We start from the raw sequence: 27,178 nt of genomic DNA on the forward strand, positions 1-27,178 counted from the left end.
CAGAATCTTTGCTATTTTGTCACAATAAGGAGTTTACATTTAGTAAGAGCAGGGGCCCTGGGATGGAGGTAAAGCATCTGCTGTGACAGTTTCTGTTTTACTCTTGTGTTGTTTGGGTTTTCTCTCTAATTAGTTTATGTTCCAATAAATCCTTACTACAACAACTGCTTGAAAAAACAATTGAAAATAAAACAAAAGTAGGAGTTTAAATTGCTTATGGCTTGCTTTGTATGGCTTCCAGGCATTTAAGCAATTTTGCTAACAAGTATCCTGTAACCTATTTCCAAAGGCCACTAGCAGATAATTATATTTGGTTAATTTACATACTTTCAGTTTATAATCCTAATTAGTTCTCCAACCAGTACTCCCTAGGCAATATGTAGTCTTACCTCATTTTATTTGCCATCCCTAATGTGCAAGTTCTCTTCTTTTAATTTACAAAAAAATGCTGTTAGGTTTGGTTCAGGGCTTTCCCATTTCAGTGCACATCTAGACTGGGTGCTTCCATGCTGATTTAAACCCTATTTGCAAATAAGCATTTTACATTTTTATAGATCTTAGGCCTGGGAGATGTTCTGCAATGTAGGCAGACTGACCCCAGTTTGACACAGAGACTATTTTAATTGCAAAGAACCAGGCTAAATTCTGCACCTTCCTGTACCCCATGCGTCTCATTGGCATCTCTGGTTTGTTAAAGGGGCACATGTTGGCAAAAGATGGAGACTGAGGTGTTGGTTTTTAACTCTGTCATCCTGCTACCAGGGCAAAAGGTGGAGACAGGGTATGGGGCAGTAGGAATGGCTAACGGCTGGATGAGAGCCTCTGATGAGCCGTGCACGCTGGCTCTGCAAGAGGCTCTGGTAAAAACACTCGGGCTGCTTGGCAATTGCTGTTCTCCTTTTGTGTATTCAGGATCTACCCCTGCACGCTCAGATATCGCCCAGACTTGAGATTACACTCAGTAAGGTAGTTGAGGCAGAAGGGAAAAGGAGGAGGATGGAAATGAAGATATATACTTTCAGACGAGAAATGCTCCTGTTAGCTCTTTCCAGGTTTAAATGAACTTCAAAAAATACTTGGAATACTTGACAGTCTGAGTACTGGGGGGCTGAAGTTGAGCCACTGTTTTGTTGTGGGACAGGACCCTGCCCATACTGTAAGGACCGCTCTGTTGTGCTGCAGGGCTGTGCAGCAGTTGGTGGAAAGTGTTGGTCTTGGATAAAGCCTGGAGACAGACAGGAGACACTCTCCACTGCAGCATGGAGATTTCTCGGATGTGATGTCCTGTAGGCAACTAGAACAACAATTTCTGTTCTTATCTTTAAGCACTGGGGTATGTACTATAATGCAATCTTTAGAAAAGCTATTGGATTAATTCTTTCCTCTTAGGTATCAAAGGCTGCTTTTCAAGTCTGATTCATTTCCCTGTAATGAGGTCAGGTTTGGACTAACATTACGATAATTTCCGATGTTTCCTTGCATGCAATGAAAAAAAACCAAAATCTCCCTTTTCAACATCATGTTAAGTACTTCAATAAGAATGAATGAGGGTGTGTGATAAGGTAACTGAAAAAGGAAAAGGAAAATATGCAGTTTCCAAAGCTTTCGCCTGCGTTTCCAGGATAACTGATGGATTTTGTGAACTGATGTTAATTAATAAATCATAATGCTAAAGGAGACAGGTTATTTTTAAGGGACCAAAATAACAACAAATGATTAGTGACGAAAAACTCAAAGGTGTGAAATTAATTCTTGGCCAATACTTTTATTTCTTAAAGAATGTAACTTTTCTATCTTTGATGCTTTAGTGTAATTTCTACACATCACACTTCAATTTCCAAGTTTCTGCTGTTACACATATGCATACAATGCTCAGCAGCTATATAACTGATGCCTAAAGGAAGCATTACCTATGAATTTATTCCAAAGGAGTCTATTTTTATGAGGAACACCTTGGTGATAATTCTTCCTCATTAGAACATTTCAAATGTTACTCTCCTATTTCCAGGCAAGCTAAAGATGGCTTAAATGTCTCTTTCTGCATGGTTTAAGGATTTCTGAATGTTAGGAGTGGCGATGTTCTGCTATGGCTCTCACACCTCCAACTGGGATGAAGAGAATGTGAACTCAGAATAATGCCCATTTGAGACAGAGCTAGGAAGCGTCCTATATTGAAGGCAAAGTGCTGTGAATATCTCATATTTTTTTCTTGCTGTACCTATCATGATGATGCTGGATTGTAGAATTTGTCAGGTAAAATCCTGACTCTTACAAAGTCAGAGAGTACAGTAGGACTAGTCCTTTATCCCAAAGGAAAGTGTTGTTTGAAGGTCAGTTTATAGAGGCTTATTGACCTATGTGCCAGATTTCAAGGGGCAGTGGTAACGTACATGGGCTGAAGATGCAGTTTCTGGTATGTAAGTTTACTGTGGAATATAGTAGGCATACACTCAATGCTAATTCATTTCTGATCCACAAAGGGAGCAGACTTTCACCTCCTCGTGTTATTTGTTTACAAAATAGACAAAAAGGCACTGTTTATCTTTCTCCTTCCAACTTTTCACTTCTATATTTTTTTCCCCTATATCACTATGATAGAAGAGTACAGAACAAAAATTTGGAAGGCTTTGGGAGCAAGTTTTTTGTGTGGGGAAAAAGGGAGAGTGGATCAAGAATCTGGGAGCTATTAATGAATCTGTTTTACTTCATCCCATAGGATATTCCAATTATATCTGAATTCTTAACTTAGAAATTGAAAACAAATGCCTTTTGAGTGGAAGATATGCATTACTTGATCCTGATCTTGATATTCCTCATACTTCTTCCTTGTCTCTTCCCTCCATATCTCCTTCCCTCAAAAAACCCTCAATCCAAATTCCCTCAAATTTTTCCATTAGGTTTGACTCCAGTAGGTTGTCAAGAAATGCTTGCAGCACAGAAGCTACAGTCAAGAAAAGAATACTTTATGTGTTGACACCAAAAGGCAGTCAAAAAATTTAAAGTAGTTTGAAATATAAAACAATAATTTATTTTACTTCATTTTACTTGTTAACGTTTGTAGCTAATGATGATTTCATGAAACTGCTTTTATAATTCAATACATTCAATTCTATAAAGCAAACAGTTACTACCACGGGCTTTTCAAGTTCCACAAACTGTCTTATATAAACAAATTAGCTGTACATGCACATTTTTTCAATAGGTTGCAAGAATTGCAAACATGCTTTAAAATCCTTTAAAGCTGCAGTATCATGTACTTTGCTTCGGGCTTTTCAGATAAAACCTATATACTTTCTTCAGAAACCTTAAAAAGAAAAATGTTTAAATGTTTAGCATAACTCTAAAAACTGCAGTTTGATAAATGTTAAATATTACAAGAGAATGACTCTAATTCTGAGTTTAAACCTTGAGCTAAATATTGCTAAACAGCACTCTGTGTAGAAGTGAACAAAAGCAAAATAATATCACAAAATATGGTTTCACAAAAAAAAGTATGTGCAGTTGCTCTTGTGGGTTTTTGCATCTTTTAGTTAAACAAAAGCATGGGTACCTTTTAATATGAATATAGTTTAAGCAAGTTACCTGTGTAAGTATGGTTAATACATTTCTGATATTTAAACACTTCATGTAAAAGGTAACAAGTAAAAAAGTACCATCAGTATTCCAAAAAGCAGTGCTAATATTGTCTTTGAAGGAGATGGGCAAGCTTCCTCTCCACTTTGTAACGGAGATCCTAGCACCCACAGATATAGAGTTCAGTATTTGAACTATAAACTTGATGACTGTATCTTATATACAAAAATCTTGCCACATTGAACGAGGCATTGATTTCTACCCCAATGGTAGCGTTTTATGTACATAATTTAGCAAGGGTGATTATACAGTAGTCACTGACAGGAAGGAATTGTACACTCGTGTGCCGTCTGGTGACTTCGTTCCATGGGTTAGCAGTTCTTGGATTGTCATCCAATTGTCAAATATTTTTTTATTTCTCTTCTTCATCATTTTTTTGTGGCTCAGTTCAATGATATTCATCTCTTTCTTTTCTTCTGCACCTTGCTGTTCCTTTAAGCAATCTAACCTGCTCTGCATCATAAACTCACGTCGTCTCCTCTGCTCCTTTGCTTTCACTAAATGCTGCTTCCTCTCTTCCTTGCTCCAGTAACGGCCCATCTTCATTTCACTTATGGCATCATCATCGGTAGTCATACCACTGCGCTCCTCCTTAATCTTTATGGCACGTTCTCTCAGCAGCCGGTCCCTCACTGGCCTCTTTGTAATGTAGCGGGTCCCATCGCTTCTGACCTTGACTTTCCACTCCATCCTTGGTTCACTGTGGCTTGAATTGAAGTCTTTGCACATACTTACCAGACTCATTTGGCTCTGTGCATACTCCACTGCTGATTTCTGTTGGATCAGCTGCATGTAGCTCTGATAGTGCTGTGCATGGGCAGGAATATGAGCATGCTTATAGGGAGAGTGATGGTATGGGGAGACATAGGACCCAGAAGGTTTTTGACCATGAGTAGGGCTTTTGCTTCCATCGCTGGCTTTTCTCTCCTTGCTTTCCAGCTGCTTCCCAAGGTCAGGATCTTTAACAGAGGCATGGCATTTACCACTGCTGGATTCATGACTCTCTGAGCTAGGAAATGAATTCTTTTGGGAGACATTATATGCCACTGCCCCCTCATTACCTTGACAGTTAATGCCTTCTGCAGTTCTGCGCAGGGAATTGTCAGGGGAAATCTCCAGCGTGAGTGGTGTGCTTCGGCAGCTTTCGCCTGTGTTGTATGCACTCGAGGTATCCTTGTCAGATTTCTCAGGGAGCTCTGTAATGTCTGAGAGCTCGTGCCTGCGAACATCGATGCTTGTGTTATAGTTGCGGAACCCACTGTTATGTAGCATCCAGGGCTCCCGGTACTGATCTTTCAGCTGCTGCATTTTATGAGCTCTCACAATATTCAGGCACTCTAGCTCGATATTGCGCAGCTCCTCATTCAGCATCTCCAGCTCTCTGTCAACACTTTCTTGGTCGCTTTTACTCATATCCAATGTGCTGTTGTGATAATACAGACTGTAAGGGTTGGCAGACTTCATCTGGCACTTCAGCTCCAACAGTTCCCGGAATCGCTCACATTCGTCCACAGGGATGCCAAGGAAGTCAACATCTGTACAGTCGGCTGAGATAAATGATTCATTGCTGAACTGCATATCGCCACTTCCTAGGGTGTCATGACTGTATGTCAGCTTCTTCTGGCTCCCTAAAGTGTTGGAGGAGGTGGTGTGATCATCCATGTTGTTTTCCTGCTCAGAGCTCTCATCGTTGCGAGTGCTGTCGTCTGTGCGTCCCACACCACTGTCCTTCTCGTGCTGGTTAGATAAAACAGTGGCTGTATCTGTGGTACCTCCATCCTCCTCATGTTTTTTCTAACAGCAAAAATAAAAAGAGAATAAGAGACAAAATATTTTAGGGTGTTTATTTATTTTATTTTAATGTCACCTGTTCCACTCTTTGGATCTTTGTCTTTTACTTGTATGGAAAGAATATTGTTAAGAACTCACAGAAATGGTGACTGAAATCCCAATGTGCTATGGGTGACCTTTCCAAAAGAACTTGAGGTCTGCTATTCAGTTATATAGCAACAATGGCAGAAGTCACATTTTCAAATTGCTTCTTCTCCTACTTATGTGCACAAAATTATCCAGTTTTACTGCAGTGCTAAAGTGAGAATATGTCCCTTCAGAAAGTGTGGCTCCCATGGAGGATGTAGAGTTTTAGAAAACTCCAGAAAAAACTCTAGGCAAAAACTGACAATTGGTTCATGAACATGTATGACCGCATTAATCACAGCAGAACTGTGGGGAATACAGGCACAGATCTGTGGCCCTGCATAAACTTTGCTTTGTAAAAACTTTTTCTTTGCCTTTCTCCCCGTATATATATTGGCCTTATTTCAGTCATTTGCTTAAATTCTCTGTTTGGGTTTTAAGGTTTCAGTAGTCTTTTTTCAGTATGCGCATGTATATCAAACAGGAAATGTTTTAAATTAGCCCTTTGCCTGCTATGTCTATTATACACCTAGCTTGTAAAGACCTTTCTCTTGATGACCACAGCTAGAAAGGTGGATTTTCTATGAGCTGTGGTCATGTTGTTGTAAGGGGTGAAACAAAATGGTAACATTTGAAAACATTTTGGTCCACCAGGTGAAGTTTGTGGATAGTCACACAATATCTTGATTTTACAGAAAGTCCTTTACCATGATCGTCATTCCAGACACTAAGTGTATTCAGTCAAGCTCAGTATTGGAATATTGAGCGCAAGTTGAAGTTCTGACACCACTGCACAACAGAGTGGCAGTACCTGCTGAAGCATGCTGGCAGTAAATTGCATTGCCTGGTGGTGCTGTTCCTCTAACATGTCCATGTGCAAGTCATCCAGAAAATCATTTCTGTCATCATCCATCCATCCTTCATCCAGCTATGTGAAAAGGGAAGGAAAATCAAACCATGTGTTGTCAAAAGAATGAAGACTGACATAAATTATGTTCCTTCTTTGTGGAAAATGATTGGGAAATCTTAGGGGATTCCTTCCTCTGACAGTGTTGCTCCGTCCCGGGAAGGAGCAGACACCTTGTGCTTAAGTGGGGGTGTTGACTGTCCTGCCTCCCCCCACAGCCACCTCCATCTCCAGCAGCATAGTTTTACCTTCAACAGCCCTTTACACGTGAAACAAAACCAGCCTTTTCATCTATGGAAGTATTTCTAGGAGAAGGGGCTATTTTGGTTTCAGTGTGACTTGATTAGGATGTTTTGAAACACTCCAGAGCCCAAAGCTTGAGCACACCACTCGTGAGGCAGCATCAAATGCCAGAGGGAAAAATGCTTGCTATGGGCCTGTAAGACTTACTAGGTCTCAGCCTCAATTATCAGCAGGGGTAAGATCAGGAATATCTAGGCTAACAGGATGTTCAGGAGCCTGACCCTGCCTCTCCAGGTGCATTGGCAAAGGTTGCTCTTACAGCAGGAGCAGCAGAGGCAGATCAAACAATAGTGCTCTTGGCTGTTTGTTCGACATCTTTGTTGTGCTAATCCCCTGCTCTACAAAGGGACCTGGTTCGACCTTCTATTACAGCTGAGGATGCTTCTTGACAGTATTTAACTCCATTAAAAGATGTAGGGATTAAATAATTGGCGTTTTAATGAATGAATAATCAATAGCTATAGGAGTTAGAGTTCAGTATGCTCTTCAAAGCTGTAGCTTGAAAGTGTCCATAATACCTTGCACTGATACTTGTAATAGCATTGCAGCATATATAAATCCCTAAATGTCTTATATATTGAACTTTATATAAAATATATTTCTAAGTACTGTGACTGCTGAATTCCATTATACTGTATGATATGGTTTTAGGTAGGTTAAGATTCTTCAAAAGACGCTCCCGGCTTTCTACAAAACAGTGACTCTTAGTTAAGACTCAGGAAGGGGGTTTTGTTGTTGCTACAGTACCTGAATTTCTGGTCGTGCAACAAGTAAGGAGATATTCTTGCTCTCTTCACTTGTGAGAAGTGCCACAGCTTCTTCTCGGTTCTGTACCTCTATGCCATTGATCTGTAAAGGAAAGAGCAACAGCATGAAATCCTTTCCTAGGGATTCTTAAATGCTGCTGAGATCAGCTCTACTGAGCTGTACAGCTGGATAGATCCCAGCACAACCCCTGTTCACATCTCTAGCCGTCTTGTTCAGATAAGCGTTGGGCATGTTTGGTGGTTTGGAGACATAAAGCTGTTCTGCACCTTGATATGTGATGTGCAGAGTCTTGTAACAAGGACAGGAACTGGAGAGAGAGAGTTGGGCAGGAGTAGAATCCTAACAACAGGTCTGGTGCCTGGAAAAGAATAGGAATGTCCTTGTGGGGGACAGCTGAGAGTGTGGATGCTGATCCCAGAGACATAATAGGATGTGGGCTTCTACTTGTATTAACGTGCACAGAAGATGGATTGTTTCTGACAAACCTCCTGTGCAGGGTTGTTGCACTAGGGAGACAATTCATCCTGGCACACGGCACTGGGTGTTCAGCCTGCTGAGCAAGTACAGCTGCTTAAGGGGATTCTGCAAGGAACAATTATTTGGGCCCAAATAGGTGGTTTTTGTGATGGCAGGACAACTTATAAGTGGGAGTGTATCAGGACATGTGCTGGAAACAGATGACATCTGATAAAATGCTTAGCCTGCAGAGCAGGGTCAATATAGGGATTTAAAGGCCAGGACTATCAAAATCTAAGTGAGATATGGCACAGGAAAGGGAAATATTCACAGAAAGTTTAAAGGGAGCACATGTATACTAGTCTGAAGGGAATGACTTGTAAAAATTATGCTAAAATAAAAACACTGCAGCAGTTATAGTGTGTTAGAAGACTTCCATCTATTCACATGTGTACCTGAATAATGCGATCCCCTTCTCGGAGTCTACCATCTTTTGCAGCAATGCTGTTGGGATCAATCTATAAAATAAGAGAACTGTGAGTGCTTTGGGATTTTAGAACTCGGTATTCATTCCCGTTTTTAAACAAGGATTGGTAACATGTCTGATAACTGTAAGCCAGTGTGTCTGCCATTGCTGCTGTATGTGTGGTTGTTACATAGCTTCGTGATTACAGGACTTATCTTTGCTTACACCAGACACTGAAATGCAAATTAAAATGATTGAGTGAAACCCAAAACATCTCCTCCTGAGATGTGTTTTCAGGAAATGGTTTATCAAGTTTGCATGATATCAAGCAACCTCATAATTCAATGTTTTGCTTTACATTGCAATGCTCTTAGAGCCAGTTTTTGCACACAGAACAGGATTATGTCCTAAGTGATGCATTTTAATGGAAGATTTTAGATTTAGTTACAAGTTTCTTGTCCCAAACTCCTGTTACTAATTTGAAATAGATCTATGTGATGAAAAAATTATGTATAAAACGCTACTTGTTTCATGAAAGGGGGCAAAGAGAGACAAATGGCCCTCAAACCTTTACAAATAAAAATGTGTGGGTGATTTGTTGTTTTCTTGTTTGTTTCTTGTTTGGTTTTTTTATTATTATTTATAATTGTTTCTGGAATAACTGGAAAAAATTGAGGGAAGACTATATTAAAAATACGTTGAAAATATCATCTGAAATTGAACACTGAGACTGTGTTAGGGGGGAAATGAACACTGAATGTTAATATAACAAAGTTTGACTTCAGTGGATGCAGGATTTCACTCAGTTTGGAGAACAGGAAAAATAATTAGATTTCTTCCAATAATTGCATTCTGACTGTTTTTCAAACATAGTACAAACAGAAGACAAATGTCTTAAATGTCCAACACTGCAGTTTAAAAGAGAAATTGTATCTTATAGAAATCAGCTCAGTCTCACCTCACTCACATAAATACCCATGTCATCTTCATCATCCGTTCTGTAACACACAGTAAGGCCAAGCTTGTCCTGGCTGTTCACTCTGTGTAAATCTACTTCCTGAGGTTTAAAAAGAAAAAAGGAAAAGAAAACACATTGTCAGTGAGACAGCAGTGACTGATGGAAGTAATTTTTCAAATACAATGAAAATATTTTGCTTAAGTGATATAGTGGATCTCTTTTCATTTCACTTGTAGAGGAGGTTAACTTACTGAGCAAAATGTGATTATATGCAGACAATCAATACCTGGGGCATTTCTGACCCTTCAATCAATATGAAGTCATTTTGAAAACAGACCTTTTATTGATCTTAAAGAAGAGAAATTACCTATATTTCATGTAGTGGTAAGACTTCAAATGCTAAAATACTTATAAAGTATGATTTCTATATTTGCCATAGCTGATATATATTTCCTTATAAGCATGGAAATTTTCTGCCTTTTCAAAGAAAAATATAATACTCTATTACCTTAACTTGTTTGATTTTCATGAAATGATATAATAAATTTCTCAAAAGCGTGACTGAAGATCAATGTGTTGTTGGCAAAGCATTCTGTATTGGTAATAGAAATCTAATAAGCACTTCAATATCTTGCAAGGGTTTGGTTTGAGCAAGTTATGGTTTATCATTCTAGTGTTCTTTAGTGGTCTTGTTAGTCTTTGAGACATTTAAAGCATCTTAAAAATACGTTTTTCCTCTATGCTTTTTTGACACACAGAAATCATGTGGGTTATTTTTTTCATACACTTGCTGCTGCTCTGCGATACTGGTTGGTATAAAGGGGTTTACAATCCACAGAGATGCCCACAAGTGGTGGGATGCTCCTGGTCAGTGTGCAGTCAGTGTAATGATCCATGTGGCATCTCTCAGCTCTGCCTTCTTGCTTGCGAGGGGCATCTGGAGCCTAACGTGTTTAACCAGCTGGTTGTGACTGCTGTGTCAATCCTGAGGCTGCTGCCACAGGGAGGAAGGATGTTTCTTCATAGGTAGAGTTGTAGTAGCAACTGTACTTATGTTTTTTACTTCCCTTGGAAGGGTACTTGGCAGTGAGCAAGGCTTTGAAAGGTTCCACATGGGTTTCAAGGGGTGTCCCAGCCCAAGGGCAGACCATGAACCACACACTTGTGTGGGGACCCATCCATTCCAGGGGAAAAGTTCATAACATGACTCATTATTTCTGTATACCTTTCTGTTTTGACCTGCGCTGTGTCCTTTGTAAGTGGCAAGATAATAAACCAAGCTGATATGAATAATTTATTGGCATGTCTAGATGACAGCTGCCAAGATTAGCAGTCTCATGTTATTTACTTGTCAACATGTGTAATTTCTTTCTTTTTAAAAAAAAAGAGATTTAGCTGTAAATGTCAGTGACATTTCAGATGGTATTTAAATGGTTTCAATCAATAGAATACATGGTGCACTGCTGCTCTTTTTCTCCTCTTTTGTTATTAGAGATTTGAACACAATGTTTTAATGGTAGGGTTTTTTTCAGATTTCTAAAGATTTTGAGTGTTTCTAGAGAGGAGATGGAAATTCTTTAGAAGAAAAGATGAAACAAAATGGATTCAATTCTAATTTCATTAGATCTTTGGGAATGCCACTGCAGTCAATTTGTTTATTTTGGATTTTTACCATGATGCAAACTGAGGATAAGGTGGGAATTTGTGAACTGGTCCTAATTCAGGTCTAGAATGATCCGTGCATTTCTTGCACACTCTAACAAAAAGATTTCATATCTTTAGGAAAGTTTTTATATAGTTCAGTGATTAAAAAATAAGGCATTGAAACATTGGCAATAAAGCAGTGCTGTAGCTCATCCTACTGTTTGTCATACTGGTAGTGAAAATACATATAACATTAAAAAGTCCTCCAAAAACTAAAAAAAACCAACCTTCCCAATCATGGTGACTGTGGTCATTATTTAAAAAGATCCAATGTTACCATGGATGCTTGCCAGCACCTTTTGGAGCAGAAGGAGAGGACGGAGCAAGACAAGCTATTACTTTCATTCTTACCAGTCAGATGTTTTGAATAACAATAGGTGTTTTTTCCATCAGTGTACAACTGTAAAGGGTATTATGATGATTAAAAAATAAATATGGGTTTAAATTTAAAATGCACCATTCAAGGCATCACCTGTGATATACTGGAAGGTAATAAATCATATGCTAAATGAAATAATATGCATTTTAAAGGGAAAACAGACATATATTGTTTAAAACCACACTCACAAAGCAGCAAAAAGCAAAGAGAAAAATTTTAGAGCAGGTGTTTAGAAACTGAATTTTTATGAGTAATTAGTTGACAGAGTTACCCTTGGGTACAATCCCTCTAGTCCTAGGTAGGAATAGAAAAAGTGAGTTTGATGCTACCCAAATATGATAATTTTGTGTACTTAAAAGATAGGAACAGCTGCTTTCTATGGTTCTTTGTGTCAGTGAAGTTTTAATATGATCATAAAGGTTTGAAATATTTGAGAGATAAAAGTGTGCAATTCCTGTTGGAGTTGAAGAATCAACACCAGAATCTTCAAAGCAAAGTTTACGTTCCATATTCAGAGTTCAGTCTGTATAATGCTCAGACACATGAAAGGGAGAAACAGAGAATTGGTACCTGCAAGTATTATGGTGACTTGTGTAATTGTACTAGGAATTACTTAAACTCTAGAAAGTAATATGGGTCTAAAGAACTTGGAAGGTGTAAGTTCATGTGTTTGCAGTGCCACAGGACTTGATGTTTTTCACTCCTCTGTCTTCAGCATTGCACCTCTGGGCAGCCCAGGGGCCTGATCCTGCAAGCCCGTTGTGTCTGCACTCCCACAGCAGGCAGCAGCCACTGGACTGCTTCCACATACCTGGCTAGACACCTGCTCTTTCAGATTAGTCTGGTGCATTGTGCAGTCTTGAAATGAAAGAATATTTAGTACTCATCTGGGGCTCAGATGCTATTGTCATGACCTCTGTATAAAATCATATGAAATGCATCAGCCACGTATGTCGAAGAAGGGAGATGCTGAAGTTATTCAACACTGAGTCTGGATCAGCAGAAATTAGTTGGCAGACAATGGTGGTTTCCACAGTGTGCAGTAGTTAATGTCAGGGCTGTATTAATATGATAAATGTAAAAAATTCGTATACGATACAAATTTTATGCACACGGGTAATTAAAATCTGCTTTTTTAGATCAGGTAAAAGTGACAGTTTTAGAGATGTACAAGAGAAGTTTTTATACGCTATTTCAAAATAGGATCTGCACAAGAGAACTGTCTGAAAGATTATTGGCTCCATATCAAATGTAGTGCCAAGAAGGGATCAAAGAGGTAGTTACTGAAATCCATATGGCATTTGTAGCAAGACAAGAAGAAATGAGCGTGCCCTATGACATTATACTTGCAACCACTCATAATAATGAATTAGGAGTAAGTGATAATAGTAAATTAACCTCTATAAGCTCAGAAGATCCTTCATTTGCAGCAGATTATTGAATTATTGTACTGCTGATTTAAATTTATGGCCTGCCTGCAAATTTATAAAAATCCAAGTCCTTTCTCTAACAAGACAGAAATGAGCAGTAGAAATCTGAAATGAGAGGGCAACAATGGGTAAAAAAAGTTCAAGAATTCAGAAAGCATTACCGAAAGCTGTCATGATAAGTACTGTGTCCTTTTGTCTCTCTCTGTAGAACATGGTGGGTTTTTTTTGTGTGCTGACTTTGGAGTTACCTGACCAGCACGGCCCACTTCTTTGCTATTCTGTTAATAAATTTCACCCAGGAAAGAATGTCAGGGAAATACATATAAAGAACTATTTCCTTTTACGCTGCATGAGGGTTTCTTAGCGCCTTTTGGCAACTGACCCTGGTACAGCAGGAGGAAAAATCCTGTTCTTGCTGTTGTGAAGCTAAAGGAAGTGATCTTCACAGGTGTCTTTTCACATAAATGCGGGTTTTAACATAGACAAAAAGCAAAACTTCCACCCCTTCACTTTTCAGGGAAGAAAGTTTTATAAAACAGGTTTTCTTCCCAAAATTCTTTGCTCTAGAGAAGAAGTAAAAATCTACGCAGAGGTTTCTGTGTCAGCCCAGCTCTGTGATGGTAACTCCCTGATGCACCATAGAGGCTGGACTAGCTTAACTTGTCAGTGGTGCTGGGGAAAGTTGAATCAAAGTGCACCTCACTCTGATGAAAGTGGCTTAGGCTGCCTAAGTAAGATAACTTGAAGGATGCCTAGGCTCTTTGCCAAGTAGATGGCCACTGGTCCATGGTTAAGACCCTTCTCATGCACTAAGAAGCGTTAAGACCAAGTTGAAGTCCTCCAGACAGCTCAGGAAGGACAACTTTTTAGTATTAGCTTGTCAGTAAGCTGAAATGTTTTAGTACTTTTGGATTTGTTCCAAACAAAAAATATACAAATACTTGTCCTAGAAAGTATAGTTGTGAAGCCAAAGGAAGATGCTGCTATTTAAATCTTTATGTATTCAATCACTGCCTGAGCAGGATGGTTAGGGCTGAAGTCTTTTGTATTCAGAGACAAGAGTAATGCCTTGAGAAGCTCCCGATCAGTGCAACTCCCTGCAGAGCAGGACTTTTCATTGAGAAGAAATATATTCATATGAAAGATGCTTTCAAATGTGTTACAACCAGGATGGAATAAAAATTGCAGAGTGCCTGTGATGGAGCCTACTGATTTCCATGTTCAGATAGACCCCTTGTCTCCTCTCCTTCCTTGCAAATAGGTTATTGGACAAGTGGAAGAAACATTCAGCCAAAGAGGAGAGCTTGAAACCCCAGTACTTGGCTTTTATTTATGGTTTCCTAAAAAGCAGTGAAATATTAATTTCAATTTTTGAAGCATGACTTTTGGTGCTTTGTGTATTGATGATTTGTGGATTAGATTTTGTGGTTTTATGCCAGGAGCCCTTGTACAAGAGCTGTGCCCTGGGAGGGTAAAAATTGCTTTGATTCTGTTGTCCTTCTTCAGTCTTTTGATGTGAAGGCTTCAGTTCTGTCCAAGTCTTAGTAAGAGTATCAGAAGGGAGATTTCTTAGCAGTTAGCAGACATTTTGTGTAGGTTTTAATCTCCAACTTGTATTTAGTCTCAATGAGACATTCAGCTGAGTTTGGTTATCTACTTAGAAAGAAAGCAAGACCTATATCCAGGTTGTATATAGGAAAGGGTAAAGACAAAGTCAGATGTGAAAGAACAAGCCCCCTTTTTTGATGTAGAATGTTCTCCTTTGTGATCTGAGAAAAATAACACACTGGGAAAGCCCTCACTTCAGCTTTGTGTCTGATAGCTGGACAGACTTGTTTGAATAAACGTATTAACACATAATGCTGCTGGGGAGTCCCGGAGTGACTTTCTTCTTCCTTTATGAACCTGAAATGATTTCTAGCTGGGCTTCTGTTAACAATGAATGCACTTTTAATTTATAATAAAATAGTAGTTCAGGGTTTAGTCCATCTTTCCTTGTGACATGTAAACTTCAAAGGAAAAGGAATGGTGTTTATTTATGTAGTCGGGAATACATGGCAGTTACCTCTGAGTCATCAGTTTTAAGAAAAATGTTGAGAGATAAAACTGAGAACAGAATTTTGGCTTCTTGGCAATACTGCCAACATAAATTCCTTCCTACGGATATTTACATTAGAAACCTGTTGTGGACTTTAGTATTTCACTGGTTCTGTCTTCTTTAGTTGTTACAAATCACTAACCAGTCAGTTATAGACCATAAAAGTTTAGATGAGTAGCTTCTGATTTAAATTCAAAGCACATTTTATGGACATAGAAACCCAGAAGGCTGACTTTGATGGCTTTCTTACTTTAGACATTCCTGCTACAGTCAATGAAACAGTGCCTTTGTAGTCTTTTAAAACATGTCTATCAAAAGGCAAACAGAAAAGCAACTAGCCAGTTGAGTCCCTGTTAGCACTTTGACCTTACCATTGATCACAGTCTCTACAATTTGAACAGGAATCTTTAGTGGTTTTTAAGAAATGCTATTAAGCTACAGAGACTTTTCTAATGTTCATCTCCCTGTGTTACTGAGCTGATCACCTTTTGCCATCAAGTACTATATCAATGTCAAAATTATTAATGTTGTGGTTTAAGGCATATTAATGTCTGGCTACTGAAGTGCATGTCTTTAAACTATTTTCAGCTCAACTGGTTGACCTTCTAATGGAAGCAATATAATTTATCCACAATATTAGATTTCTGAAAAGATAGGTTTTGAAGAGACATTTGTAGAAAATACTAATTTGTTCTGCGTTTCCCCTTAAGACTGAATTCTATATTGTATTTATTTTTGTTTAAGAAAAAAACAACCCACTTGTTTGAAAAGTAAGGCCTTGAAGTCTGCTGAACAGCATTTGTTTTACTGGCACTTTGATTTTATCCTGACTTTGATTTGCGTTTGTATACAGAGACGAATTACTACCAGATCTGCAGAATTTGAGAACAGCCTGCAAAATTTTTATGGGGTTTTAGTCCTTGATCCTGCAAACACTTTTATAGAAGGGAACGAATCTGTGCTTGTAGAAGGACTGAACTCTGCTCCCACTGAAGCTGTTGATAAATCTACCCCTGGTTTAAACAGAGCTACAGACAGGTCAGCATTGCTTGCTTTGACAAATGAGCGTTCGCAGGACCAGGATCCAAGGAATCAGAAGTGCAAGCAAACTAAGAGTAAACTATTCACTTCCTGATAATCTTGACTGGATTAGCTGTATCAGACGTAGTTGGCGATATTTAGAAGCATTGAGATATTTTACTGCTATTTATTACAAACAATTAAAAACACTTCAGTGGGTCAATCCTGTTTAAGTATCTTGCAGAACTAAGACCCATAATTTATATGCTGTACTGTGACTGGGAGCAGGATATTAAAATTAAGAATGAAAAAAACCAAAGATGAACTTCTGGTAGAATGTGCAAGTACTAAAAACATAAGTGATTTTGAAAGATTTGGCAGGAAAATCAACTTGCATAACTTCATGACTGGTTCAACTTCTTTTATCTGTAATTTTGAATGTACACATATAAAACTTTTCAGTAATGAAAAAAGGAGGAACAGCTTAATATAGTGGCAAATCTATTCTGGTCTCATCTTGTAAACTTAAAATACTTCTAAATTATACGATCAAAAGCATCTGTTTCTCAGCTGGGGAATATTTAAGGGAAACTCACACATTTTTTACTGTGACTACAGGGAACAATCCTGCCACTCAAGCAAACTTGCAGAGTCTTTCAGATTTTCTGAAAGTCTATATCAACATAGCGACACAGAATTTAATTAAAGGAATAAATGACTTCATTATTTATGAAAATTTATTAGCTAAATATCTGGCTCATCAGTCCACAGCACATAGTTAAATACACAGGTAAAAATACCAGTAAGGTTTGCAACCTGCAAAGTAACTAATGAGCAATGTTATTACAAATATCTGCTTTGAAATATCCCTTCACTGTTCGAAATATAAGGACTGTGAAATGCACATATTAAACTTTCATCAAATTAAATAGTTATGAAAGACTAGGTACCTCTAATTCCAACTCGTCTCGGTCCATTTCTTGATGAATTCCTCCCATGTAGTCATTTGGATCATAGTATTCATGCACTGATGGATGGCTGGGGAAAAAAAGGTATGTTGTAGGAGAGCACTTGCTACACTAGTAAGCATATTAACACGTTCCAGGCTTATAGCAAGTCATTGTAAACATGACAGGCTAACAACTAAAGAAGTAGCACGTGATTAACTATATATGTTTTACCATTTCCACCAATAAATGTATTAAACAAAAGTTATATGTATTATAAGAGGAGTCTAAAAGATTTGGCACCTGATGATAAATGAGAGACTTGTAAAGTCTTAGTGTTTATAAATGATTTTTCTCCAAATGTAAAGCTTACTTGGGGAAAATATATACTGAGTGAACAGCGGCAAAGTAGGGTAAGGGGTAACGAGTAACAGCTAAGTGGGCAGATATGTTCCGGGGTTTAAGATGAGAGGGAATACTAGATTATTTACTTGTGAACTCAGGTTATTTGCAGCCATGCAATAAAATAATTCTTGTCTGGCTGCTTGGCATTTTTACTTTGCCTAGAAGCCACAACATTTTATCAAATTGTGAAGTATTATAAAAATAACTTGCCACCCAACTATTTGGATCAACAGCATTCTGTTGATTGATTTGAATACTATAGGCTGTGCACAATGATTTAAATAGTATTTAAATATGCACCACACTTCATATTGCCTCTCGCTGTTGGCATGCTGCTTTTTACAGCATGAGCTCTCCAACAGTTTCACTTTGGAAGTTGTAAGCAGCGTAAAGCTCTTGTGATCACTTTTTTCTATGCTGGAATTTTCTTTTCTGCCATGAAAGTAAACTCACTTTAATTCTCTGTTAACTAGATACATGTTTCTTTGTAAGTGTGAGGCTATTTAGGTACCAGCATCTGCTAACTGGCTAAGATACCCAAGTTGTTAGAGGCAGGCTAGATGAATTTGAATATGATTTGGAGAAATTACAGGAAGCATTAGGAAGAAATGACTCTGCTTGCACATGCTGGGTGACCACATACCTCAACAGCTGACTGACTGCCCTTGTATGTAAGGACAGCAGTGAGCCAGGCTCTGTGCTTAAGATCAACATCCACAGCTCCAAGTAAGGCTACTGATGATGCCAGTGGTTGGAATCTCTGTGTAACGATTAAGGGGCAATTTGATGCTACTGGATAGGACTGAGCTGATATCATGCAGGCACGTAGCAACTGAAATGATTCATTGTGAATTAATCTTTGCTGTTTTCCTAATGTATTTGGTTTTGCAGTTGGGATGTTGCAGATACTGAAAAATTTCCTTCAAATGTGTTTGGAGGTATACAGTCTAGGTGCTTTGCAATAACTGTCCCCTCTCCACAGTGCTCTAAGTCCTGTTGCCTTTTCACTGCATCAAGCTCAAAGCTATAGCCTTTTGTCAAACATTTCCACTAAAACATGCAGCTGTGCTTGAATTTTCAATGGGCTGGGAATAGGTGGTGGTGCCGAAATATCTGATGGAACCATCTTTCAAATAATCGGCACTGAGAGTCATTAAAGGAGCAGACATTGCACACAGAAGCCCAATTCCTGGTGGAATGTGTGAATGTTACCATGCCGTGAAAGTCACTTAGGAGCAGTACAGGATCAGTGCCTGTTTGTAGTCAAACTCTGTTTCCTGGGAATGCTGACGGGGATGGCTGGAGAAGTATGCTGGGATGTGTTTGTGCTGCACAGCCAGGACACACGTACGCTGGCACTGTTCTCACCAGCACAGGGTCATCTCAAAGGCAGGCATTGCTGGTCACTGACCAGACCACGGTCCGCCACACACAGCAACTGAGACTTTCAGAATCTTTTCTATTACTTTTTCCTGTGTGGAGATGGTGGCAAGATGACAAGCAATTTGCATGGGTTCCCTGGGGAGCCGTTTTCCTCTCGAGCAGCATGCGAGGGTGTGGTGTGTATGTGCCAGGAGATAATTGTCATTTTTATTTGTAAGTACAAAAGCATCAAACTACCATTAACAATAATTAAAATTTGATTCTAAAACATCCATGACAGCACTGGTAAGTAATTTTAGTCCTAGAGGATAATTTATTTGAGTAACATCGCTGCAGGGTTATAATAAAGTAATTAATACACTGGAACAGAATGTAGCAGCTCTTAGCGTTACACAATTTATCGCAGCCATAAAAAATAAAGTTAAAACAAAAGCAACCCAAAGAGGCAGTGAGAGGAATTACAAGAAGCAATACCTTTATCCATCAAATGCCAGCAAAGAATGAGCTTTATGAGGCCATATTGTGACTTAGTGGCATTACTCATGAGAGTAATGGCTTGCCAGTGTGTAGAAAAAATGAAAATGTTTTGAGTTATGGCTCAGTGGTGCATGAATCCTGGCTACTTCTGGGAGTACAGATTCACCAGCAGGTAAAGGTGAATTTGTGAACTACTTCCAACAGGCCATGTTAAAGAATACAAGGATTTTCAAGAGCTTCACAAAATGTTACTTACTCTTCAGGCAGGAGGTATGGGTCTAGCACAGAGACGGGTGGAGTAGGTGAGCCCATCTTGCTTAGAGCCATGATGTGTTCAAAGGTGATGTCTGTTTGCGTGCCCACATCTACCAGCTGAGACTCGTGAGAAGGAGTGAAGCCCTTGGTGCGTGGAGTTCTCCGCAGGACCTGTACCACAATGGGCTCCTTGGCTGTTTTGAATGCTTCCACTGCCTGTTCATGTGTTGCTTTAGATAAATCCTTCCCATTGACCTGCGGGAAGAGAGCAAGCAAAGCCATGACAGAAACAGTCAGAAAGTGGAGGACATCTTTATTGGTTTTGTCTATTAATTTAAGTCTCAGCTTCCATCTAAAGGTACATACAACAAGTACTAGGAACTCTGTGCTATGTTATGCATATCTTATTTTCACCTTTCACTACAGCGACTTCACAAATTCTGTGCTCTGCTTATTAGTTTGATAGTTACATTTTTACTGGGTTCACTCTTTGAGCTAATAGTACATCATCCCATTTGTTTCTTGCAGATTAGAAATCCTTAACCTCTTGTTCAATCAAAGAAAGTTATTGATTATTCTACTCGGTTGTTGTTTTTTTTAATAATCTTTTAACCCTGCTACTGAACTGAACTACTGGGATTGACAGCTGAAATTACAAAACTACATATCTGTGCCCAGTAAACAATTTTTCAGGTGGTACCCATTCACTGCAATAAACCCCTTGCATTTTAGGAATAGACAATAGAAATAATAAGGAAAAAACTATCATGGGTGTTTCTTCAAAATCCCTTTTTGTCTGCTTGGCCGTTTCACGTTACTAGATCTCACCGCCATCACCTCTTGGGTGAGTGGATACTTACACAAAACAGAACAGCTTTGCTAAACACGACTGAGAAACGCAACCCAGAACTACCACTATGAGACAGGCCCGGCCGTGGAAAGTGTTGAGTCTAAGACGAGAATTTGAACACAGATCCCTCTGCCTCAAAGCAGCAGTGAAGCTCCTGTTCACAGCAGCAAAACCAAGATGAGGCATTCCATTTTAGCACAAGGTTTACAGTTTCAAATCTCTGGCAAGCAGAGATGTCCTTCCTGATCCAGAGAGAGGTCTCGAGCACTTCCAGCACGCTCTGGCTTTGCATTTCAGTCATGCCTAGCTTCCTTCCTGACGTGGTTTCTAATGAATTCTTCCATAAGAATCTAAGTTTAGCCAGGGGCTGTGAAAGAAATGAGGTTGTATGTGCCAAAATTTTTATAAAGCTGCAAACTTGTAATTCTCGCTTTGAGTTTTGATTCCTGAGAAATTTTAATATTTCTGTCTGTCTCTGATAGCGTTGATTGTAATTTTAAGGGTGATAAACACAAGGAACATTGTGCAATGAATTGAAAAAAAAGGCAACTGTGATGAAAGACAGAATGTGTGCCCGCTTCCTGCTGTTTCCAACCCAAGATGGAGATTTATTTTGAAATTTGGCTTTTCTATTGAGACATCTGTAATTCCAAAATGTCTATAGGCTCATATGCAAAACACTATGTTACAGAAATAGTGGGAATCACTAGTAACTCCAGTAAGTTTTATCCTCTTTTTGCCTGCAAACTGTTGTCACTTTAATACAGATGAAAAGAAACAATTAAAGAGAAGCTGCCCAGAGCACTGTGTTAGTGAAAGCTGCCTTGTGAAATTACGATCCTAAAGCATCATGCTATCACGTGATTGTTACCACGTTCTTTGGACTGGGGCAAGCGTTGGCTCACATGTAGAGATAAGGTGCAATTTCAGATATGAAGATGCTACTAGCACTGACAGTGAGGGCCTCTGTCCTAGCAGTCCTTTTCATCAAGAAGCAACATTTGTTTATATATTTTCCTTATGAACGATGCCTTACATTGCACTCTTTCCAGTCAGAGACCTATTTAGTTGATAAATCACATCACTGTATCTGTAATCAGAGGAATAAGTTGCACAGTGGAAAGAAACTGTTGCCTTCTGCATGGTAGTGCATGAAAGAGTAAAAGGCATAAAATAATTAATTGCCTGGATCAGATATAGATGCAATTGTGTCTAGCTGCAGGTATCAGGGGAGGCTGCTACTTTGTCATTTAATCATTTTTGCACATTTGAAATGTACACTAATGTGGTGACTCTGCCACGTTACCTTCTGGAATATCATTGAAAACTAAAATTCATGTCCAGATTCTCATATCTTTACTTGTACCAGATTATACGTAGCTCACACTGTACTATTCCATGTTTAGTCCCATTAAAGTACGTGGGACAACTGAATGAGTAACATTACTCAACACACTAACTGAATTTAGACCATACTTAAAGTATTGCCCACAGCAAAAAGCTGAGTGATGATAAAGAGGGTTAACTCAAGTGCAGAATCGATTGAAAAGGCTAAATTCCTGCCGAATTACCTTGTGCACCTAACACTTATTACACTGTCATCTTTGGTTTATCTTAGAAAGGCAATGACACCAGGTTTTTTGCTAAGCCAGCTGGGAATGGAAGGTGTTAGTGTTATGTTTACATTACACAAGCACTAGTACTATGCACAATTGCTCACAGTAGTGCGTAACATGTAAAGTTTGGCCTGGTCAAATTAAATATCATTAACTCACCCAATTAAGCAGATTACTTTAAAACAATTTGTACAGCTGTAAAATTAAGTTCAGTGTAATGTTTTCTCTGGAAAAAGGAAATGCTGATTATGGTTTGAGTTTTATTATTTGCTGCAAATTAAACTTTGTGCACTTTACTGTGTACATCTTATTTTTTTTTTTTAGTACAACTAACTCCAACAAGCACTCAAAATAAAAGAATCAAAATTGCATCAATTCTAGTGTTTTTCAGAAATGTTCTAAGAATAACTCTTGTGAGCTGCTTTCCACATCTCTATGCTAAATCTGGTAAAATCATGCAAAGGACAGCTTTCCAGTTTATTCCCCATTATTGTAATGAATTTGGATTAGATACAGTTTAGTACAAGTCTGCATTTTAGTTGAGGTTCCTTAGGACACTTTATTTCTGCAAATCCATGGACTGGCATCCTCTTTGTGCTTTTGTACGTAATTGCTATATAAATAATCATAACTTCAAAGTCAGGTTGATATCATGCAGAGAACAGGTGGCAGTGAGACTGTATCATAAATTGTCACCACGGGAATTATATCTAAGTAGTATCCTGACTATATTTTCTATGGGCTGATAATGCAGGAAAAAAAAAAAGAGAAGTGCTGCATAGCGAGGCAGAAGAATGTCTGATCAGATCTTAGAATGTGGGAGAAAAGCCAGTTAAATTTTCGTTATCTAAAACCTCTCCTCCTGCAAAGGGGACCTTCTTGAGAAAGGTTCATAACTTTCTAGCAGCTGGCCTTTGGCTGAGTCTCAGCATGCTGTAGACTTGTGCTGAGGAGCCCATCTCTGGCAGCAACAACAACAGAACTGCTAGACGTGGGGTTTCAGAAATGACTATTCATCAGTGGCTTAACTATAGATAACAGACAGTGAATCAGACTGTTGAGGAGCTCATCTTGTTCTGCTTCATTTGGTACAAGGATAGCCCCAACAGAGGGACTGGAGAAAACCCGGGGGCAGGGATACCAAGAGTACTGTAAGTAATGGCATCAGGGCTGCCTTGCTACAACCCTTCATCTAGTATTGCTGGATCTGAGTCAGAACTGAGCATTTCCCTGTGTATTTTGTATTCAGTAAACTCCACTCGGACATTTCTGAATGCTAGGATTCTGCAGAGCATAGTAAATAAATAACTCTAAAAGGGGATTTATATTTGATGTGTATACAATTTTATATCATGGGTTTGATGAGATGGCAATGATTATAGTAAAATGAAATCATAACTCACTGTATTGTTGTTATGGGCTTCTTAATGCACTGCTAAAATACAGTTGGGGATTTTGTCTTTAAAACTTTATAATTCTATGAAATATGGCAGCACCCACATCATACTAAGCAAACAATTCTCTGGGCAGTAGCTGTTCATGTGATGAATGGTTTTGGAGTCAGTCTGTGGATTTCTTACAAGAGACTGATTCCTGAACTCAAGCTGGGTGGAATCCTTTTAGCTCTGCAGGTTTGTTTGAGTCGGCAGTTTTGGCCAATGTGGTGGATGGCTGAGCTGCTAGATGTATTGAGAGCTGTGTTAACAAAATAAGAGTTAATGGGTTGCACGGAGCTATCATTGTTAACCATTTTTATACTGAATGGGGAATGATGGAAGAATATGCAATGATGCAAATATATGCTTTAAAGTGATTTATAGCAGGGAAATGACACTGTCTGAACCTAAGCCCTTAAGAACTGACCATAACTTCCAAGTTATGTAGTAAATACTGAGCAGTGAATAGTATTTACTCTTTTTTAACTATTTCTCATCCCAGCACATCAGCGGTACCATTTTTCCATTGAAAGGATGTGAGGATGGGATTGTTACAATATTTGGGTAATGAAAACTAGTCATTCTCAAGTCTGCTTATATATAACAGAGATAAATTGATTTTTTTTTCCCCTAGGAAAAGTAGCAGTTATTAGAATTTTACTTTTAGTAGCACAAAAAGATGTAGAAGAAAAACATACTGGGATGGCCTGATTTCTGGTATCCATGTAGAATTAGTACTTGTGATTAATCTTGAGCCCTTCCAAAACTTCAACACACAGATGATATTGATTGAGATGTTTAATTTCTATCAGGAAAATTTGTCACAATTGATGAACAATTATTCCCAGTGCTTAAAAGCTAATGAATATATCTGTACCCTTTCGCTTTGTTATAAAAAACCCTGACTTTTTAATCCTAGACTATTCCTAATGCTGCTGAATTGTACTCAGCAAAATTCTTCCTTATAAATAGTTACATGTGAAATAACACAGAAGAAAAAAAATTCATGCATATGGATGCTTCACAAGACTAACAAAGCCTACAAATACGTATAATTTCTTAAGAAACTTACACACTTCAAAGACAATAGGATCTTTCATGGCAAAAAAAGATGGATAGATTAACTTGTCTGAAATGTTGAAATGCTTTGCTTTTGGACCTTCTTTGCACTGGAAATATATTGAATATGGAGAAAGCTGTAGTTAGACTGAAGTGGATGTAGTCAAACTGAACTGAATGGGCCTTGATGAAATTTGGGGTGGAGCCAGACGGTAGGTTTAGCAACTGCATGAGAGACAGATCAATAATTAAGACCATAGAGTAAACAAGTAGAAGATGCTTGATTTTTTAAAATATAAATTGCATCAAGATTATGAAATAGAATAGCATTTACAGTATTTTAAGTTATAGTCTAGTAATTTATAGTATATACTGCACGTTATGTTCTTTTGCAAAAAAGCAGGAGAGAGCACGCTGCCTAACATCTATGTTGTAAAGGCAGCAAGAAATCTATACATAAACATGGCACAATTCTGTCTGGGATGTCAGTGTCTCCTAGAATTTTTCTTTTAATACTTGGAATGAAAATAAAATAGTTACTTGAGCTTGATTTGATGCTTAGTAAAGTCACTGGCAGTTTTTCCTTTGCAGTGCCTTAGTTCAGGCTCTGATTGAAACAGAGATGAGTACAAAGCAAAGGAAGATGTTATGAAGCTGAGCATGCTATGAGCATTAAATTGGGGCAGCCAAACTTTGACTGTGGAAAGGAAAATGCTGTCATGGTCAATTAAGGAAAAATGTAATGTATACTTGTAATTGATAAAAAGAGTTATGATGCAACAAGGTATAACAGGAGAGGCCATGACACAAATCCAAATGGAGGGTCCCACCAAACAAATAAACAGAAATTATATCTTAAACTCTCATTTCAATCACAGACCTATTATTAATTTCTATTTTCAATAACAGAAAAATAAACAAGAATTAATAGAAAGGAAAAAAAGAAAGATGGCTGTATCTGGCTGAAAATGGTAGCAGCAGATAAACTGCACTGCTGAACCCCAAACATCAGGTAAAGCTGCTGAAGAACAGGCCATGAGAGTCAGAAGATGTGAAAGGAACAAATACAGTGTGTCTGTTCTTTAAAGTCAAACTTCAAGGAGCTATGAACAAGGCTGGAAAAGTTTGAGTGCTACCTTGGAGATAAAAGAGTAAAAACGGGCAGTAGGATCTTGCTGGTTGTAGCCGTGGTAAGACCCAAAGGAATTCTGGAGTCTTTTTGTAGTGTCTCTTGCTTTGGTAACTATTTATTAAGTAGCTTGTCAGCTGCAATGTATTATGAACCTGCATCATCTAATGGTGGATGCAGATATGTTTTAGAGTATAGGACACATGGCCACTAGAGAGGGAGGAAGAGCGAATCCATGATGGGCAAATCAACAAAGAAGAAAAACAGGAAGAACACTCATGTCTTTATAGAAGTGAAGAATTTGTACTACCTAGCTAAGACGTGGTTTTCCATATTTTTTTACGGTGCTGCAAGTGTGTAAGGTATTAGATATACAACAACTTCTCTCTCTGTCAGAGCTGTGCGAGGCATTTGGCATCCGTCCTATCGAAATCTCCTCCCTCTGTTAATTCTGGATATATATCACAGTGAAATACTTTCTACGAAGACACATTTTCTCAGGTTGTTCCATACCGTACATACTAACAATTATTCCACTGAGAGGTTTGGTATCCTTCAACAATTCTTAGCCAACTGCTACTCTTTAGATGCTATTTTCAGTCCAAACCTCCCTGAGGTCTGGAGGCTGGGAGCTCTCTGGACTCCTTGCTGTGAGGACAAGGCTGATCCCTCTGTGCACATCAACAGGAGTTGAGGCCATGACTGAGATGACAGAATTGTACTGTGTTACTAGAAAACATGTTTTTGTTTATGTATCAAGTATGAGGAAGGTATTTTGATAAGAGTACACAGTTGTGCTATTACATAAATGTCATTTTATCAGTAGCCGTCGTTTAATTATTTAGCAAGGTAAGCTATCCACACATTTTATTTTTCTGGGTGGGTAGAGAAGATTAATGAACTGTCACTTTGTTGATGGCAGATGTAAACTGGGGCTTTCAGGTGTATCAAAATATGCCACTTGTTTACATAGACAAAATTTCCTCCTGGTTACCAGCAGTTCTTATTTTCTTTTCCCTCTGATCCAATGCCTGTGGAAAAAACAGTATTTGTTCTTTCTCTTTTACTGTGATAACAAAATTGACACACCTAGGTTATTTACACAAGAAAGATGTTCCTGGAGCCAATTCCCAGTTTCCCATTTGCAGTCAGAAGGGGATATAACTCCCTGGGAGCCCTGCAGCCCTGGAGAGGCGATACAAGGCAACAAGACAGGGACCTGATCCAAAGAGGTTTGCAGGAGAGAATGAGGCAAGACACTCAATGAATATAAGGCTTTCTGAATTCAATCCTGTGCAAACATTATTTGCAAGAGTATAAATGAAGTAACCGCAGACATTGGCAGTAATAGTTAACTGAAGGACTGAGAAAGCCAGAAAATCTTTGGGCATACACGTAAGAGTTTGCTGTGTGTAGTTATAATGACTTTGTATTTTATTTGTGCTTAAATAGTGTGTAACATTGTTTGCTGGAAGTTGGTGGTATACAACAGAAACCAGAAAAGGTTCAGCAAAAGAAAATTATTTTTCCATCCATCAAGTTAGACTGATTCAGATGGATTTAATGTCATGAATAGTAAACA

The 27,178-nt window shown here is 38.5% G+C and overlaps 1 protein-coding gene across 2 annotated transcripts in view; it reads right to left on the reverse strand.

The window, feature by feature from the left end:
* Positions 1 to 1,749: 1,749 nt before the first annotated feature.
* Positions 1,750 to 27,178, reverse strand: part of PDZRN3 (PDZ domain containing ring finger 3) — a 140,443-nt gene continuing 115,014 nt past the window's right edge. For both annotated transcript variants that reach the window (XM_069865423.1, XM_069865424.1), the window contains 7 exons: positions 19,508 to 19,761; positions 16,990 to 17,077; positions 9,409 to 9,507; positions 8,440 to 8,502; positions 7,508 to 7,609; positions 6,362 to 6,478; positions 1,750 to 5,427 (listed from right to left, as the gene is read on the reverse strand). In XM_069865423.1, the coding sequence (XP_069721524.1) occupies positions 3,877 to 5,427; positions 6,362 to 6,478; positions 7,508 to 7,609; positions 8,440 to 8,502; positions 9,409 to 9,507; positions 16,990 to 17,077; positions 19,508 to 19,761 (2,274 nt within the window). In that variant the 3' untranslated portion in view covers positions 1,750 to 3,876. The remainder of the gene's footprint in view (positions 5,428 to 6,361; positions 6,479 to 7,507; positions 7,610 to 8,439; positions 8,503 to 9,408; positions 9,508 to 16,989; positions 17,078 to 19,507; positions 19,762 to 27,178) is intronic.

The sequence above is a fragment of the Phaenicophaeus curvirostris genome, chromosome 11, assembly GCF_032191515.1.
Source record: "Phaenicophaeus curvirostris isolate KB17595 chromosome 11, BPBGC_Pcur_1.0, whole genome shotgun sequence".
NCBI lineage: Eukaryota > Metazoa > Chordata > Aves > Cuculiformes > Cuculidae > Phaenicophaeus > Phaenicophaeus curvirostris.